This window comes from Acomys russatus, chromosome 4 (genome assembly GCF_903995435.1).
Source record: "Acomys russatus chromosome 4, mAcoRus1.1, whole genome shotgun sequence".
Taxonomy (NCBI): domain Eukaryota; kingdom Metazoa; phylum Chordata; class Mammalia; order Rodentia; family Muridae; genus Acomys; species Acomys russatus.
The window spans coordinates 13,551,338-13,570,451 of NC_067140.1; the positions used below are offsets into that span (position 1 = coordinate 13,551,338).

At 47.8% G+C, this 19,114-nt stretch overlaps 1 protein-coding gene across 1 annotated transcript in view; it reads left to right on the top strand.

Annotated features, from left to right (window-relative positions):
• The window catches only part of Stk4 (serine/threonine kinase 4), an 83,744-nt gene extending 79,234 nt beyond the window's left edge, over positions 1 to 4,510 (top strand). Inside the window, exon 11 of the mRNA XM_051143734.1 lies at positions 3,089 to 4,510. Coding sequence (XP_050999691.1) covers positions 3,089 to 3,247 — 159 coding nt within the window. The 3' untranslated portion in view covers positions 3,248 to 4,510. The remainder of the gene's footprint in view (positions 1 to 3,088) is intronic.
• The last annotated feature ends 14,604 nt before the right edge of the window (positions 4,511 to 19,114 follow it).

Sequence of the window (19,114 nt, forward strand, 5' to 3'; positions counted from 1 at the left end):
AATGTGATTCTTTGGATGTCGATTCTAGTGGAACTGCAGAACCGGGTATTTTATTGCAAGATATCCATTTGAAATTTATTTATGTCACCAAGGACCGGGAAGGTGAAATGCTATACCTGGCGCCATGAAACCATTGTCTGAACTTGTTTGTCAGAAAAATCCATATCTGGATGGTGTGATCAAATCCTTAGCTGAGCCTGCTGTGTCCTAATGGGGCAGGCATAAAACCCCATACTTTAGACTGTGGTGGCCGAGTTAAAACGGGAGAGTCTGTTACCCCAGGCTAGAATCAAGGACAATCAAGCTGTGTAGAAACTAGGAACCTTTTAAGAAGCTTTAGATCAAGCAGCAATTTTGTGAAAATTTTGTTAAGAGCTAAAGAGAAAAGCAGATGTAGAGTCGTGCGTACTGCTCTGAGGATGTGTCAGAACTACTTGAGTAGCGTCTCTGCCTAAAATGGTGGACTTCCTGTGGAGTCTGGTAAAGCAGCTCTGCGCTGATACGCACAGGCCATTCTGACGCAGGTGTCCATGGAGACAGCCTGAGCTTGTGAGGTGTCTGGGAACTATGTGATCCCCCTTCTCTTACAGTGGAGACAGAAGCCTTCAGGGTAGAAGGTGGAAGGCAGAACAAGTTGGGATGTGGGTGCGTCCCCTCTGTCTGCATCCCAGGTCCTAGCTTCCCTTCCTCTCTTCTCTCTGTCTCTCTGACCGGAGGATAGTTACCGGCTCACTGTGTTTGTCTCGCAGGGCAGTGGCTTCTACTTTAGTTCTCTTAAGTGTCTTGTGAGTCCTCCATAGTGATTGATGCTTAGTTCAGTGACTATTTCATAAGTAGATGGGTGAAGTGTTTTGTTAAAAACTGTGAGTTGGTGGACCTTGTGGAAAGTACCAGCTTCTAGGTAATTTTGGCACAAATGAGTAAAACCTTTTTTTCAGTTGTGTGATTCTAATTGAGTACACTTGCACGGACAGCTTGTTTATGGAAGATTCTAGACTTCCCTGGGATAGCAGGAGTAACAACTGTGATCACCAGCCTCTCTTGATTCAGGACTCACACTTTGTCAAGCATGCACTCCAGGGAGTTGTACACTAAGAGTGTCACATTCATGGGACCTGGGGTCCCTCTGAGTCCCCTTGCTGGGGGTACCTAGACTGTCTTTTCTCAGGAGACTGAGGCTCAAGAGGGAAGTTACTGCGCCAGGGTCACGCATCCAGTACAGACAGTGATCTAAGGATTACGCTCTCAGTTACCAGTAACACTCAGTATTGGCTTTGGGGTGTTTTCTCTTGGAGGAGGAATTGAAAACACTAGAAATGAGGCAAGCACCAATCTTTGGGGTGTCCTTGGGCCAAAAACATCAACCTCCAAGGTGGTATAAAACCACAGCCTGGAAAAAAGGACACATTTTTTAGTTCAGCTTTTTAGCATTTCCCTATACTTTTAAGTCTTTCCAGTCTTCCATTACAAAGAACCTTTGGTCTTAAGCTGGTAGGCTTTTCTCACTTCTCGGAAAACTTCCTGAAACTAGCCAAAGAAAACTCCTGTGGTGAGAGGTCGCACTAAGCCATTTCTAGGGAGGCCACTGTAGCACTCATTTACACCCCCACCCCAGGAAGGTGGGCAGAAAAGGGGCTCCTTCACCCACCTTCTATAATGCATTCCTGTGGAGGCCTCAGGAAGGGGCTGACTGAGGGATATGCTAGGTTTATAATTGTGGGCACAACAGATCCCTTGTGAGACTTGGGCGAGCCTTTGAGTTCTAGGAAAACTGAACTTCTTAGGAGCAACAGTGCGTCTCACCACCAAGAGTGGATAATGGCAGCATTCACTCATACCTCTTCCAGCCAGGACCGCCCTTATAAAATCAGCAACGTTTCACACTTAAGGCAGTAGATTTCATTTAATTCTTAACAGTATTCCTCAGGAACCTTCACTGCTCCCTTTCTGTAGATACAAACAGCTTAAGGAGATTGTGACTTGCTTTTCCTCCCGTCTTTCTTTTGAGACAGATCATGTTATGTGGTCCTGGCTAGCCTAAAACTGTCTGTGTGGACCAATAATCTACTGCCTGTGCCCTGCAAGTGCTGGGTTACAGCTGTGTGCCCCCAAGTGCTGAGTTACAGTTGTGCCCCAAGGGCTGGTTTACAGCTGAGTGTCCCTGAGTGCTGGGGTTATAGCTGTGTGCCCCGCCCCCAAATGTTTAGTTACAGCTGTGCCCCTGAGTGCTGGGTTACAGCTGTGTGCCCCTTAGTGCCGGCGTTACAGCCTGTGCCACTGCACCAGCCTGAGGCCATAACTTGCCAGATTCCTGGCATTTCAAGAACCCTGTTTCAAACCCTGTTTCAAACCCTGTTGTTTCAAAGGGCTGGGCTGGGCTGGGCTGGCCTGCCATTCTGCAGAGCTGGCTCAGCATCCTGGTAGAGCTATCCTGCTGGGTTACACTCTGAGGATGCCGTGTGCTAGCTGGGAGGGGGATGCAAGGCAGATTATCTAGTCTCTCATCCCTGGCTTGTCCGCCCTGTAGCATGGGGATAACAGAGCACTTCTGTCCTCATTAAAGGCATCAGTCTGTCTAGTCGTGAGAGCACACCTTGTCAGCACCAGCCATCATCCGTAGTTTATAGGTTGTCCTTTTCTCTCTGTATATAAAATTAATCTGGGCACTTCCAGGGTGTCTCTAGGCAAAGGTTGTATCCATGCGCTCAGGGGCCACCTGTAGATGACCCACACAGAATGCTTGGCTTCACTTTCACTCTAGTGAATGTTGGTGGGGGTTAGTATGGCTGCTGGTGACCCTGGGGGGGGGGGTAGGTGGCTCACCACGCTGAACACTGGCCTCTAGGGTAAGTTCCAGACAGAGACACGGGAATGCATGCCTCTCCTCCTGTTAGGGCCTGGGCAGGAAGTGAGAGGCAGCCATTAGTTTTCATACAGGAAGTTACTGTATATGATGAATATGTGCTTTGTTCTTGTTCATAACATTAAATCAAAACAGTGCCTGAGCGTTTATCAGCCATGCATGTTCCCAACAGCTCCGTGGCCTTCTCAGCTCGGACCTTGTGCTGACTGCACTCTTCTCTTCTAGCTTAAGAGCTGGACTGTGGAGGACCTGCAGAAGAGGCTCTTGGCCCTTGACCCTATGATGGAGCAGGAGATGGAAGAGATCCGCCAGAAGTACCGGTCCAAGCGGCAGCCAATCCTGGATGCCATTGAAGCCAAGAAGAGGAGGCAACAGAACTTCTGACGACACCAGCCAGGCCTTTGGTGCCTTCTGGGTCGCTAGTGTCACATATGCTAGCCAGCACTTCTGCTCTGTCATTTCTCCACAGCACCTTTGTGAACTCAGGAATATGCGCCAGTGGGAAGGGCTGCCTTGACAGTTGTGCCATCTGGTGTGTGCATTTACACCAGCAGGGTGTGTCGTGAGGGTGTGGCGCTTTTATCTCAGAATTTTCAACCCCAGAAACAGAGACTCCTAGTTGAGTGATAGCTGGGAACATTTTACATTGTATCTTTTTGTTTTCCTCCTGGTAATAGTTTTTGGTTGCCCTCTATGGAAGACTTTTTAAAAATATATAAATATGCACATATATATATATAAATTATAAATAGATTCCCCACTCTGTGTGGTGGTGTCTCTGTACAGGTACAATTTCAAACACTTTGCCTCTTTCCTGTGAGGTTGTGGTACTGTGCAGCAAGAGAGCAGGACACTGGGAGGCTCCTGGGTGGCCACTCAATCCCAGGAGCCATCCTCGTCCATTGCAGGCCTGTGTCTTGGGATGGTTGTGCCGCCACAGTGATGACCTTGTGTTGTCATTACTGGCTTCTGAAGCTGTTGGAGATGTCAGGGAAAGGCCTGGAGAACTGAGTATGCTCTTTGAGTCCCAGGAGAAGCCTGGCACCCTCTTTGCAAGTTAGCCTTTGCTGTGTCAACACCTTTTATCTATCTCCACCCTCCCTGCTGCCTAAAGTCACACCCAGATACTGCCCAGTGCCTTAAGAGGAGACACATTTGGTGGAAGGACAGCCTACCAAGAACTCGCTAGCAAACAGGGCCATAGCAGTCCAGAAGAATCTCACTGTTCGTATGAAATCTCACATGTGGCATTTTGCTCTGCGTTTCTTATATACAGGGTAAAGAGCATTGCTTTTGTCATCCATAATCAAATATATGATTGTTTTCATGGTTTTCATTCACTGTAGAGGATCTGGCAAGGGTAAATGAACACCAGACTGAGACTCGCTCCCAGAAGGCTTAGTTGGACCCAGAATGGCAGAGCTGGAAGAGACTAGAGCAGTCAGTGGGTCTGACCTTTGTTGTGCAGGTGGGAAAAGGAGACTTAGAGGAGAGTGACATTGCCAATGTCACAAATAAAGTTAGACAAAAAGCAGGGATGCCACTGGACCAAGAGCCTCTTCACTGAGGGGTCGGAGCTACTGGCGACCCCTGTTCTTGCCTCGCCTCTTTGGTACCTGAGGTGCTATCGAAAGGCTCCCCAAAGGAACCATGCTATTCCGTCTCAGCTTACCAGTGGGTTCCTTGCAGTGTCTCCCAGATACAGACAGGCACTCATGACCGGCCTGAAGCAGGGTAGGTCTTTGCGAAAGACAGTTATGGAGTTAACCCCTGCACCTTTGGCTCACAACTGCAGTCGGAAGAGACTGGAAAGACACTTGCCCTTGTGTTTTCCTCTCATCTCCTCCCTCTGACGGGCCGTGATTGGGCTGCACCTGAGGATGCTGAAATTGGACTCCATAATTGCTTCTGCTCCCTAACCTGAGAGTCGATAAAAAGGCAGGGGATGTTCTCTTCCGTGACCAGACTCTGTTCTTTGCAGTTGAAGCAAGCTTTAAAAAATGCAAGAGGCAGCTGGTCTGCAGGCCTTGGCTAGCAAAGTGGCTGTGGCAGAAAAAGTTAGAGGACAATTTGTGGAGCTCTTGCTGGAACGACAGAAGGCAGGTAGCATTCCCTGGGTAGCATGGGCGGACACTCAGCTAGGTGCACTCCCGTGGGCGGCTCACTAAGTTATTTCTCATTTGATGAGTTGGAGTTTGAAAGATTCTTTCCCACGACACTGGATCTGGATGCATGACATCACTCTGGGCCTAGTAGTCACGGAAACAGGAAGGTCCTAACTGCTTAGAAGGAAGTGACCATGGCTTCTCACGAAGACTGAGTCTAAGTGGTGTTTTTTATTTGTTTGCTTTTATGTTAAAAACCAGCTGAATTAATAGTCAGGTCCCCCAATCAAGCAAGGTTTTAAAAACCAGAGCATCTGGCATGCATAGCCTTTGCTGTGCTGCTTAATAACTCAGCCTTTTCTCCTGGAGAAAAGTGCTTTGAGCTGGGCCAGCCAGAAGGAAGAAGCCCACGGGTCCCTTCTGAAGCAAGATCCAAGCACAGGAAAAGAGTTTCCTGTGACTGTTCTGCTGCTGTGGTCCTAGGTTGGAGTCTCTTTGGGCTGCAAGCGTGTCTGCACCACACAGCTTGCAGTCAGGTGCTTGGCTGGACGGGGCCTTTGCCGGAAGCTTCCTGGTGTATGTGCTTCCAGTGACAGGCAAGGGAGCAAACCGTCTTTTCCATGAGGGCCAAATTCAGACTCATACCTTGCTTCCTTTGAGCTTTAGCATTTGTCACTTAGACTTGCAGAGGCCTGTGGGCTCTCTGCTTCCAAAGTTTCTTTTCAATAAACAAACAAAGCCTCATACTCTTTAAAAAAAAATATGGTAGTTGTGCTCCCATTCACAAATTTGAAGCACATTTCCAATTTTTATTTCTCTTTTATTTTTATTCTTTTCTTCAACTCCGGTTGACCAGGCAAGAATTTGACTGGCAGGGAGTGGAGTCTGGAGTCCTCGACACTGCAAACTAGCACCTGGTAATGCCAGAAATTGATTTTACTCAATTCCTCCGTCTAAGGTCAGGAATGAGAGCAATGCCATCACTGTAGACAGACCCTGCCGATGCTCAGAGACTAACAGGAGAACGTTATGAACAGCTTAATGCTAATGAATTCACTGGCGTCAGTGAAATGCACCGATACTCAGAGGATTACAGAGGAACAAAGCTTCCTGGAACACGACATAGGCAATCCAAAAAAGCCATTTTCTACCACAGCTTGGTAGCTCCAAGAGAGACAGGTAGCTCTTCCTTTTAGGGACCAGGAAACTCAGGCTCTACTAACGTCCCTCCTCAGGGTCGTGCCAGCAGAGTGTAGCAGAGTCCGGTTCTTAGGCCACTGTCCTTCCCAGCATACCTTGCACCTTCTAAAGATTGCAGCTATTTATTTGGGGGGGAGTTGTTCCTTCCCGAACCACACTCCTTACCCTGGTTAAGTGTTGTGTTTGTGTTTTTATTAGAATTACATTCATCTTCTTTGGGATCTATGTTCTTTGTGTTTAGGGGGGAAGTCTATTCCACCAGCCTGCACTCAGACCAACTTGGAGAGAGAGGAAAAAAAAAAATCTTAAATGCTGTTGCTGATGTACAATTAAAAAATGTGAAGTTTGTAGCTTTAATCTTTTGTAACAAAAAAAAAAAAAAAAACCTAATACACTGGCTTATGTGCTGACTCAAAATGCTATTTTGTAAGGTTTGGGTGTAAATAATTGGAGGTCAGCTGTTTGTATATGTGTGAGTCATAGCTTCTTCCACTGCCATTTGTTCTTAACTGAGGTACTTCCTGTGTGCTTTTATGTTAGCGGTGTTCTCCCTCTTTCCTCCCCTGACACCTTTGTTTTAAATAAACTGTCCTTTAGACTACAGACTATCCCTTTGTAACGTGAAGTTTTTCCACACGTGTCCCGAGCAGCGCTGTGGATGTTGCTGCTCCTGAGTGTATGTATATTCTAGGATCCAGAACCAGGAGGGAGGACAGCTGAGTGGGACTTGATGACAGAGCTAGTTGGCAGTGCTGTTACAGTGAACTGGAATGACATCGGTTTTTCTGTGTTTTAGACACACACACACACACACACACACACACACAAAGTCTTTGCTAAACACAGACTCTAACATGTTTCTGGGAACACTGCAGTGTCCCAGCTGCTTGCTGTATTCCCATGTATCCTATTGTCTTTTGTCATTTGACAGTTTCCCACACTTATGTAAGGAAATTTAGTCATTTTCATCCCTCCATCCCCCTCCCTCGTCTCCCTTCTCCCACTAGCACCCCCTGTTCTGTGAGTTCCCTTCCACTTCCCTTCCCTTCCATGAGTTTTGCACATGGCTTATCGAGTTCAGCTAGAGTTAGTTGCCTGAGTGTGAGTGGAAAGTTCCTCGGTGGAGCAAGGCTAACTTATGTGAGACGACACTACTCAATGAAGCAGCACTCCTCCTCCAAGCATTTAGTCCTTCTGGAAGGCACGAGGCCTGTGGTCCCCTCGCTTGTCCATGATGAAGCGCCGACGGCTCCATTCTTGTGTGCGCTTTGTGCAGGTGACCACAGCTGCAGTGAGTACCTGACTCACCGTGTCTCACACAGTGTGCAACGGCGTGTCATGGCAGGAGATAACTCTCTGCCACACATCTCCCCATCCTCGCTCTTCTGAGGCACCCCCTCTTCTGAGATGTTCCCTGAGCTTTGGTGGGGTGGTTCTGTCCCACCGAGGGCCAGGCATTCCACCGCCACTCTCAACACTTTGGCCAGTTATAGGTTTCTGCATTAACGACTGCCAGCTGCAGTAAGGAGCTTTTCGGACGAAAGCCGAACACATCACTAAAGCCCGGGCTTGTGTGTTCAGGAGGCCGTTTGGCAATGCTTCTGTTGAGCAGAACAGGGGCAGCAGGTTTCTTCCTGGGTCAGCGCCTTGACAATACTAATCATAGAGCTCAAGAGAAGTAGCTAAGCACAAAAGCACCCCTGACGGAAGTATCTGTGTGTGCAGAGGGGAGTGGCAGTGCTGCTGTGGCATCAGGCATGCATCCGGGAACTTGGAAAGTGAAGAAGAAGCCAGGCTAGCAGAGGATGGGAAGGAAGGGAGGGGACAAACAAGACAGGCTGGGTAGGAGCCTGATGCAGGGCCACTTTGAAGTCCTTCCACAGAGCCAGGTCAGACATGGGCCAGCATTCAAGATGAAGTAGTAAGGCCATGCCCTTGGGTGTTGCATCCCGTCCAGGAGTTACTGAGCCTGACTGGCTCTGGGTTCTCTTTAGTCAGTAAAAAGCTCACCCAGTAGCAGGGAGGGATCGGGTTGATGTGGAAGGGCAAGTGCAGATCTTGGAAGTCAGGTTGTTCTGTAATATTTATTGCTGTTATTCTGTGCTGTTGTTTTTTTCTAGGAATGGGGAGATGGTGTTTTTATTCCCTAATGTGTTCACTCCCCGAAACGCTAAGCGCCCCTTTTGAACCCTTGCCGCTGTTGACAAATACTCCTATTGTCAGATTCTCAGTCTGGCCAGTGAGAGAGGAACAATGCTGTGACACTCTGCCGAGCACTTGGCATATGACAGACAACACAGAGCCCTGAGATACCCAGCGCTTCCTTCCCGTGGCTGCCTTACTCTCAGCCCACAGAACTGCCCACGAGGGTGGTTTTAGAAACGCAGGAGAGAGTTTTAGAGTGGCGCTGTGGAAGCCACAGCAGCATCTCAGATGGACAGAGGGCCTGGTTGTCCCAGGGGACTGGTTGTCCCAGGGGACTGGTTGTCCTAGGGGACTGGTTGTCCCAGGGGACTGGTATGTAAAGATTCATGTGTTTGCAGTGCCATTATGAGTGAGTACTCAGCTTTAATCAAGAACATAGCAAAACAAGTGTGCTGGTGCCTCATACCCACCTTAACGGCTCAGATGAAGAAAGGAATCGCTGAAGGGTGTGAGGATGTGGAGCAGCCAAATCCCCAAAAACTGCTGAGCCTACCTGAGACCCAACAGTTCTTCTGGAGAGTCTTCTGGGTAATTCCTCAACAGAACTATGTGCATATTTCTACAAGACATATGTGTGCATATTCATGGCATTGTTTATTATAATCATAGTCAACCGCAGTGCTGGGAACTGAGTCGAATCTCATGCATCCTAGGGTCTCATGCATGCTAGGTCAGCACTCCTTTTTTTTTTTTTTTTTTGAGACAGGGTCTCACTAAGTTGTCCAAACTGTATCCAGGCAGCCTTTGAATTAGCAGTCCTCCTGCCTCAGCCTCATGAGTAGCTGGGGTTATAGGCCTGTGTTGTAAGCCTGTAACACTGATATTCCCAGTGGTCGCCATCCTAGACCTAACCTGGTCCAATCCTGCTTAGCTTGAGACTGGAAGAGGTCAGGCATGTCCGTGGAGGAAAGGTGGTAGTCCTTTATTTTGCAAAAGGAGGCCACCCAGATACCCAGTGACATGGATAAAGTTACCTAAATCACTACAGTGGAGTACTACACAGCACTGTAAATGAATCATCAAAGGCTGTTATGGAAGAGAGCAAAGACTGACCAAATGAGAAAAGCAAAGGTTGTTTAGAGCTTGCTCTGTCACTCTATCCTCACTCAAAGCATAAGGGAGGAGTGGGAACCTCACTCTGCAGCGGGAAAACGTGGAAGGCTTTTCAGCCTTGCTTGGAGGCTGTGGGCTGGGATTCTCCAGGCAAGCTAACAACATTTTTGTGCTGCTGGTTGGTCCGCATTGGAAATGGACAGAATTTAAGGGATCCCAGTTAATCAAGCCAAAGCCTTGTTAGGCTGGCTGTGACAGGAGTTACCAGAGGTGGTAACAATGGTGAGCTGGCTGGCTGCCTGCAAAGTTGAGTCAGTGGCAGGCTGGCTTCCTGGGCTGGTCACTGTTAAGAATTAAACTGGTTTTCTGGGTAAGTTTGTGGTAGGTCAAAGCTCTCCAATTCATCCTCCAGCCCCTATCACACCCATTCCTGTTTTTGTGTCTTTTTTTTTTTTTTTTAATAACCTATTGCATTCACTTAGTGCATAAGTGTAGGGCCAGCCACTGGAGGATGGTCAACCTACCGGGGGCCTAGCTGCCATCTACAACCCTCAGGTGCTCAGCTGTGGGTGGGGCCTCGTTGGCCCTTCCCTCAGCCTTGCTGGAATGTTGGTTAGCTTGATCTTGGGCAGGGCCCATGTAGGTAACCACGGCCGCAGTGAGTTCACGAGTGTGACCGCCCTGCCATGTCTGGGAGTTACTGGGAAAGCAAATGTCACCTTGGATAGCTATGGGGTAGTGCCAGGATGGAGAACAGGCACGTGAGGAGGGCCTTTAGGGTGATGTCAAGTTCTGGTTATCTGTGCTCACTACGTGGGGATGCACGCTGAGAACGGTCATCTAGGAGCTCTGTGATTGATGCTTGCAGTTGTTCCAGGTATGTATTTTGCACCTGAATAAACAGACATCCTCCTCCTCTCCAAGGCCATGGATGGGAAACTCCCTGACCCAACGCCAGTGGTGGAGCGTTTTCCTCTTAGGCCACTAGCATTTATCTCGGCCAGCATCTTGTTTGGGCAATGTTACGCCCAGGCTCAAACCCAGGCTTCTGGGCCCCGCTCCTCTTGACTAAATCTCTTGTTAGTCTTGAGCTTGGTGCTGAGTGAAAAACACCCATCTGCATCCTCTCTGGCCTTATTCTTTCTAACCGTCATGATTCCGGAAGATGCCTCTGGTCAGACTCTCAAAGAGAACGAACTTCTCAATGTAGTCACCTAGGGAAATGCTCTAGCCTCAGGAATAGGTCTAGAGTATGAGATCTGCTGGTTCACCTCAAAGCCCTATTCTTTGTGGCACCCAGGGAATTAGGTTTGCCAAACAGCATGATTATAGTAGCAATGTGGCACCAAAGGGGTTACTCAGCACCATAAAGCCTGGGCTTGAATCCCTGGTCCACTGCTTTTGACTGTCTGTGGACCTTGGCGTCCTCGTCTGTGCGTTAATGGCGATGCTGTTTCATGATGTTTCCTGTTGCCATTCGGTGCTCTCGCAAGACGTGTACTGGAAAAGAGGGTTGCGAAACCACTTTATGGATTGTAGAGTGCCACAGACAGGCGGAGGGATGCTGGCTTCACTAGTCCATCTTTGCTCTGGGCGTCTCAGAAGGCACCTAATGACTCAAAAAAGGAGTCGCTCCCATGCCAGTTTCTAACGTGATGCTCTTGTGTTACTCTCTATCACTGCAACTCAGGGAACCCAAGAGAACAACTCACAGGAGAGCTCTGTACTGCCCATCCGTAGTTCGATCTAACTTTGGGTGTTAGAGCACATGGTGGAGGGCAAAGGATAAAGAGTGGGCGAGACAGGTACTAGGTATAACCTTTAAAGGCCCTTAGTGACTTGTTTCAGCTAGACCTTGCCCCCTAAAGTTTCCATTACCTCCCACAAACAGCACCAACGCTGGCGCCTAGGTGTTCCGAGCCCATGAGGGACGTTGCATATTTGAACTGTACAACTGGCTTGGTTTATATTTGAACCAAAAAGGGACTCGGGTATGGAATTGCCTTCTACCTTATGACTATATAGAATCCTCTGTCTCTCTGACTTGTAAAACATGTCTGAAGAGGGAAGGTCATAAATCCAAGCGCCCCTACAGAATATTATGTCTCTCTCAGCAGCCCGGGTCCTAGCTGTCAGCCACAGTAAATACGGAGAAACTATTGGCTGATGATTGACAGCGCATCACACCTCCCAGTCCCTCCACATCCTGATCTGTCCCATGAACCCTGTCAACCCAGGTCCCAGTCACTCCTGAACTTTCTGTCCACTTTATAGATGGCATCAAGGCCTAAGAAAACAATATTTTAAACAGAAGCCAACATCTGTCCAGTATTCCCTCTCTCTCCGGAACTCTTTGACATCCATGCCAGTGATGGTCACATGGTGGCTGCTAAGTTGTCACAGACCTAACTTCCTTGCTGACCTCCCTTGAGAGATGTGGACACCTCACTAGAGCTGGGCCAATCCTGGATTTTTCAGACTAGAACTGGGAAGTTCTCTAGTGGAGGTGCTGTGAGATGAATGATCAGCAGCCGTTAACAAGGCACCGCATACCGCGTGGTGCTGAAATCAGCCTTTGTGCTTTTTCCTTGTTTGGCTTTCTGGTGCTGCTGAGCTGTGGCACCTGGCTACTGCGCTCACCCAGTGGTAAAGGATACACTCACGTGGTGTGAGCCCTTGACCCTCACTCTAATGAAAGCATTCCACTTTTCTTTAGGGAGATTGTGCTGTTAGTGTCCTGACAGGGACGTCTGTGATTGCTGTTCCTGTCAATCACTCAGGCCATCGGAGGGGTGTGGGATCCAATTCAGACCAGTTAGACTCACTCTTAAGGAAATTTTAGCTTCAGCAGAGTGATCAACAAAGTGGAGGCAGATGTCACTTGGCTGTTTTAATTGCAGTGACCTAAAGAGAATTTCATAGGTTTTGATACCTCAGTCTTAGTTACCCTTCCTTCCTCTCTTCCTCCCTCCCTCCCCACTCCTCCTCTTTTAAGACAGAGTCCTTATGTAGCTCTGGCTGTCCTATAACTCAATTTGTAGACCACGTTGGCCTTGAACTCACAGATATCAGCCTGCCTCTGCTTCTGCTGGGATTACAGGCATGTGCCAGCAGACCCAGCTCTTTCCTCTTTCTTCAAGCCTGGTCATTTAATTTTACTTTTAGGCAGTCTATCCAATGCAATCGTTCTGTTGTTTGCAACCACGGATCCCTAGCTCGTAACGTAGGTTGGAAGTAGAGTTAAGTTGTAGGTAGCGCATCCTCCAGTGAATGTGGGATATTCAAAATTCCTGGGCTGTTGTCTTGGTTTCCTTTCTAGTTGCTGAGATAAAGTGCTCTAATAAAAAGAGCCTAGAGGAGAAAGGGTTTATTTTGGCGTATAATTCTGGGGAAGTCAAGGCAGGAACTTGAAGTAGCAGTCCCACTCCTTAGTCGAGAGGAGAGGAAAAGGGAGAGACACACGCAGTTCAGAACACAAAAGTGGGTGCTGCCCACTTTTAGGGTGTGTCTTCCCACATCAACTAATATAATGAAGGCAGTCCCCCACAGATAAGCCCACAGGCCACCTGACAGAGACAGTCCCTCATTGAGGTGACATACTAACTAACCATCACAGGTTTAATGGGGCAGAACAAGCATGGTGGCTGCTTGTGCCTCAGCCTGTAGAGTCAACAAACAGGTTGTGGTGGTACTGAGGCTTACCTATTGTGTCCTTTGGTATAATTTGACCTGAGAGAGTGGTGTAGGTTATACGTATTGGGCACAAATTATAAAAATTGGGTACCAAATATAACTGGACTTTCTTGGACTGCCAGTTCCCAATAATGACATAGAGACTTTTATATTAATTATGAAAGCTTGGCCTTAGCTTAGGCTTGTTTTCCAATTAGCTCTTAATTTAAATAGTCTTGTTTATATTAATCTATGCCCTGCTACATAGTTTGTTAACTTTCTTCAGTCTGGCATCTGTTTCTTCCTCTGTGTCTGGCTGGTGACTCTTCTGGCCTCTGAGTCTTTCCCAGAGTTCCTGTCTCTGCCTGGAAGTCCCACCTTTCTCTTCCGCCTCTGCTATAGGCTGTTCAGCTCTTTATTAAACCAATCAGAGGGTGTTGGAGGGAGTGTTTACAAAATAAGATGTAGCCATATGAAAACAATGCCAAAGTCCAGCCTGTTTTCTGATCTCTGTCGGTATAGAAACCAGCATTTGGCTAATACAAAGACAACCTTTCCACAGTGCACAGGGGATTGTTCTAATAGCACTTCTTGGAGTGTCTGGCACAATCTGGCTATAAGTTAGCAATGCGCAGCTTGTGTGATGGAACCTTTGGCTTCTAGATCCATTGAATGATATCAAAGGAAAATCCATTAAGCAAGCACAAATAATGGGGGTTTTTATTTGTTTTTGGTTTTGGTGGGTTTGTTTGTTTTGCACAAAATAAAGAGTACTTCTGTTCCTCAGTAAAAAACTTAAGACTTGGAGTAGAGCCAAGTTCAAATTCCAAAGTTGGTAACTGGTTGTTGCCAAACTCGCACCTTTATGGAGTTTGGTATTGGTTGAGTGGGATTGCAAGAGGCGTGGCAGCACTGAGAGTGTGCAGCGGGATCACAAAAGAAATGGACACACTGAGAGTGTGGGTGAAACCCAAGGCTCTGTAAAAACTGATACAGACAGTCACGACCTTTCTCAGTGTACGAAACCTCACAGATTCCTACTTGCTCACAGTTGCTTAGCTAGAAGGTGGAATCAAAGGAAACAAGGGGCAAGAAACAATCTTTGACCCAAGCAGAATTCCAAAAAGTTATTTGATATCATCAGCTGAAGGAACATTTGTGGAAATGGGTTTGCATTTGCATGTGTGCATGCACATGTGTGTGCATGTGTGCATATGAGTGTGTGCATATGCGTGTGCAAGGAGGAGGAAATGTAATGTGTGACCAGTTTGATTTTGAGATGGAACCACTAAGCAGGGATTTGGCCTTTTCTGTGCTAACTCCAGGAGCTGGATGGACACCAGCAACTAGATGAGTTGGCTAATGAAACTTGGACCAAACGCCAGCTCACATGAATTGAGCCTTACAGAATCCAGATGCTTTGGCCTCCTGTAGAGGAAAGGAATAAAAGATTTCTGAAGACAGTACACTGGTCTGGATTCAGTTGTGCTTTCTTCCCATAAACCTCACTAAGGATGGCCTCCAGTGAACCCAGCATGTGTCTACCCCTTGCTCTGAAGAATGTCCAGGTCAGGAGTACTGGGCCTGTCTCAAAATACAAGGTGGAAAGCATTCAAGGGAGACACATGACATCAACCTGTGGTCTCCATATGCATACATAAACACACATGTGTTATCCACACAAGCACCAGAAAGAGGAAGGAAAGAAGGGACAGGAGGGGAGAGGGAGAAAGACAGGGAAGAAGGGAGGGAAATGATAGAATTTCACCTGTACGCACTGGCTTCGTCTCCCATGCAACAGGTTCTGCTCTCAGATTCTGCCTTGCTGTTGGGCTTTGAGGATGAATGTCAGGTTAACTATGAACATCAAGTAATCTTGCGTCCAAAGGTATACATTGTGAGCTGCGTCCTGTGTCCTCCACTTGGACAGAGTCAAGCGTGCCTGGCAAGGACTCGAACACTAAGAGCAGCCATGGGCTCATCAGGCAGGGCTCAAGTGGACCCTTGAGGTATGCTGGTTGCAGGAGGAGGCACTCCCAGTTGAGGAATTAAGTGTGTGTGCATGTCTCCAATGAAGCACAACGGCCCACTTGCTGACCCGTGGCCTCCTGTCCTTATGGCTTGAGTTTTGCAAGCTTCCAGGTTTTGGTGCCCAAGAGCAGAACGCTTCCCTGATGGATACGAGACTGAGTCTGTCACTTGGGCATTGTATTCCCGGGAATACAAGTATAAAGGGAGTTGCAGTGCTGTGCTGGGTAACCAACTATGCCATGAAGGGGAAAATTCTGTTCCTGCAACACAGAGAGAAGTCCTCAAGGAGTTCATGCAACTCCAGGGAACTCCCTGAGGCATCTTCTTGCTCCCAGCACTTTCGAGGATTCATATGCTATAGGAGTAAAGGGTTTGGTCACCCTGTCAAAGAGTGAGTCTCAACCAGCTCAAGTGCCAGCCAAAGGTAGGCTGAACATGACACGGCAAATAGAACACATTCTCGCTGCCCACAGCAGCCACTGAGCATCCCAGCAATGGGACGAAGCCGTGATGTCTTCCTCACAGCTGTGTCTGTCATCTCCTTATCTCCATCCCTCCAGATGCATCCCTCAGAGCATGCTGGTAATAGGTCACTTGCTGTTTACAGAATATTGGGATAAGATAAATGGCACAATGGAAGAATGAATGAACTGAAAAAGCTGGATCCACTTAGTAGGACATGGTTTGGGGGCGTCTTCTCTTTAGGGAGCAATAAGTGTTTGGGTCACATGTGACAGTTGCCTTATGTTAGAAACATGTATTAAAGAGCACATGGGAAGAAGTTCTGTATGAGCGTGTGTGCGTGCGCATGTGTGACTATGCTTGTGCGTGCGTGTGTGCTGGAGTTACAGGCATTTGTGAGCGGCCTACCATGGGTGGTGGGAACCGCATTTTTGGGTCCTCTGGGAGAGAAGCAAGTGCTCTTAACCTTTGAAGCATCATTTTGCTTACAGACCCAGTTTCCCTCCAGGATGATGGTTTGGCTGTGTCATCTGCTCTGCTTTTGGTTTGACTGGAGGGCAGAGTGCTGGGCTTGTAAGTGCAGCAGATGGAACAAAGCTAGAATCCCAAGACACAGCCATGTGTTGTCGCTTAAAGAAAGGACAAAAATAACGGGTGTTCACTACATTCCAACCTTGAGTTTCTCAGTGCCCCTCCTCCACACATACCCAAGCATGGACGGTTATTAGAGGTGAGTGTTTGGAAGGCAATGCCCGTAGACAGAAGGATTCTGGGCTGCTACCCAGTCCCCCAGAACTCTCATTGTTGCTGTTGCTTTGGGCCTTGTCAGTTTTTCCTTTGGGTGGATTTGATGTACTTTTCCTTAGTGCCCTGGGTGTAGTCTCCAACGTCCTCCCACAAGTCTCTGGAACCTGTAAATGTCACCTTATTCAGTATGTGAGTCTTCCTTGCAGTTGTGATTAAATGAATCTTGAGATGATATATTTGGGCCCTAAACACCATTACAAGTATCTTTATAGGAGAAAGGTTTGGAGAAATGTAATACACAGTGGAAAGTGTGATGCATGCCAGGGGCAGGAGGGAGTGACATCAAAGGCTGGAGAGCTGTGAGTCGGGGTTCGGCTCCCCTCCTACAGGCCCTGGAAGCAGAGTCCTGTGAACACCTTCATTTTGGACTTTTGACTTTGAGAACCGTATAGGAATTATTTTGTTGTTTTAAGCCACTAGCTTTGTGGTAATTTGTTACAGAACCACCAAAAAGGAACCTACCTTCCAATTCATTCATTTGTGTTTAAAGCAGTCGCCAGTGTCTGATGTTTGCAACCAAAGGCTCATGTTTATTGTCACTTGTAATTTTCATTGTTTGATTCATTAACTTGTTTCCTTTTTGTGATGCCAGGCTCTCATGCACACTACACAAGTGCCTTCTCACTAAACCACAATCTTGGCCCTTTTTATTCTGAAACAGGATCTCACTAAGACGCCCGGGATAACCTTGAACTCACTCTGTAGCCCATGCGGAGCCTGGGATCTTTCTGAGCTTCCCTAGTCACTGAGGTTATAGGCCCGTGCCACAAAGCCGGTGAGTTATACTTTCTGACGACGTTAATTCCAACTGGATTCTTGTCCACAGGCAAATGACCAGCCACAGACAAAGCCACTGAGGATGTGGATTATGGATTCTCCATGTTATTGATTACCCACCTTCTCCAATTGTTCAGAACAAACCTGGCAGCCAGTTCTAGGCTAGCGGAGGCAGGTGCTCAGGCATGGATCTCTATTCACATAACACTTTCCACCAATCTGTTGGAGTGGGGCGCGGGGGGAGCCACTACATTCCTGCTTGGATGGCACACGACCTGTAGCCAACTAGCCAGTTCTCCCTGCTCTGTCCCCACACCACATTTACAGTCTTGTTTGGAGGATCAGAAAATCTGAATGTGAGCTCAGCCAGGCCAAAGGAAGATGTGGGAAGCGCTCCAGTCTGCCCCTCATCTGGGCACAGCTGGACACAGGCGTTAGGAGGTGAATATACAGGAGAGATGACAAATATGATGAGCTCCCGAGAGGCTCTTTGCCTTAGCATCCGCCTTGGCTGCAGCCCAGAGACTGGGAACCCATGTATTGGGCACCTGTTGTGTACTCTATCGGAACACTCTTCCCTGGAACTTTTTTTTTTTTTTGCCTAATTATTATTTATTCTTATAGCAGTTTAGACTGCCACTCACTCAGGAAGGCATTCTCCAATGGTCTCAGGCTACGGACTCTGGTAGAGTACTGTGCGCATGGTTTCCTACCTAGTAAAGTTAACTATCATGCATGTTTGTTACTGTCACATTTGAGTCTGTCTCCCCCAAATAGTTCTCTTCCTGGTACAGGGCCGTTCGTGTTCTCCACTTGGTAAGCAGTCAGGGGTCCAGCAGCCAAGGCAAGCCCATCATGGGTGGGTGAGGGTGGGACATAGTGTATGGGAGGGGAAAGAGGAGAAGCTATAGGAAACTGGAGAGTGCATTCCTCCTCCAAAGGCATTGGAAAAAAGTCTAAAATACACTAAAATTACCATTTATCTAAAGGAAACATGTCTGTAGGACCCACAGGAAGCCTTAGCTCAGGCCTCTCCCAATAATGATCTGTTAAGTGAGTGAATGAAAAACCATGATGAAGTCATTGGTCAAGTCATTGATGAAGTCATCCCAAACCAATCAGGGCTGGGGATGGACACAAATAGAGATCCCACCCAGTGGGTTTCCCTTTCAATGTTGTTCACAGCCTTTCAAGAACAAGGCCTCTCTGTCTATGCCCTCTTTCCTCCCAGTGCCTGGTGCCCGGCAGGCTGTAGCAATTGCTCAGTCTAGGCAATATGTACTAAATAGAGATGAGCAAGATGGTGTCTTCTACCTTGAGGCTCAGAACGGATAGGGCCCCAGGAGGCCCCAGTGATCTAGAAATGGGTGCTTAGGGTTGGGGGTGGGAAGCAGGACCCCTTCACAACTTGTTCAGCCAAAGAGACAAAAGATTTGACAGGAGGATATAGAAGATTTATATCCCCAAAAGGGACCAGCACCTCGAGCACTTGCCTGGGGGCTTATTCAAGTCAGGGCTAGAGTTCTGTGTGATGGACAGAGGGAAGGAACTTCCAAGGGCGGAACGGGAGCCGTGGCGGTCAGGTTTATGTTGCTCTGATAAGGACCATGACCCATAGCAACTGGAGAGGAAAGGGTTTATTTGGCGTACATACCCCAGGTCATAGTCCGTTGAGGAATGCCAAGGCAGGGATGCAAGGCAGGAGCCTGTAGGCAGGAGCTGAAGCAGAGACCAAGGAGGAACATTGCTCACTGCCTTGCTCCCACGACTTGTTCAATTTGCTTTCTTGTAACACCTTAGGAGGACCTGTCTAGGGACAGTAACACCCACAATGGGCTGGACCCTCCCATTTTAATCATTAATCAAGAAAATCCCTCAAGCTTGCCTACAGGCAATCTGATGGAGGTGTTTTCTCAATTGAGGTCCCTCTTCCCAGGAA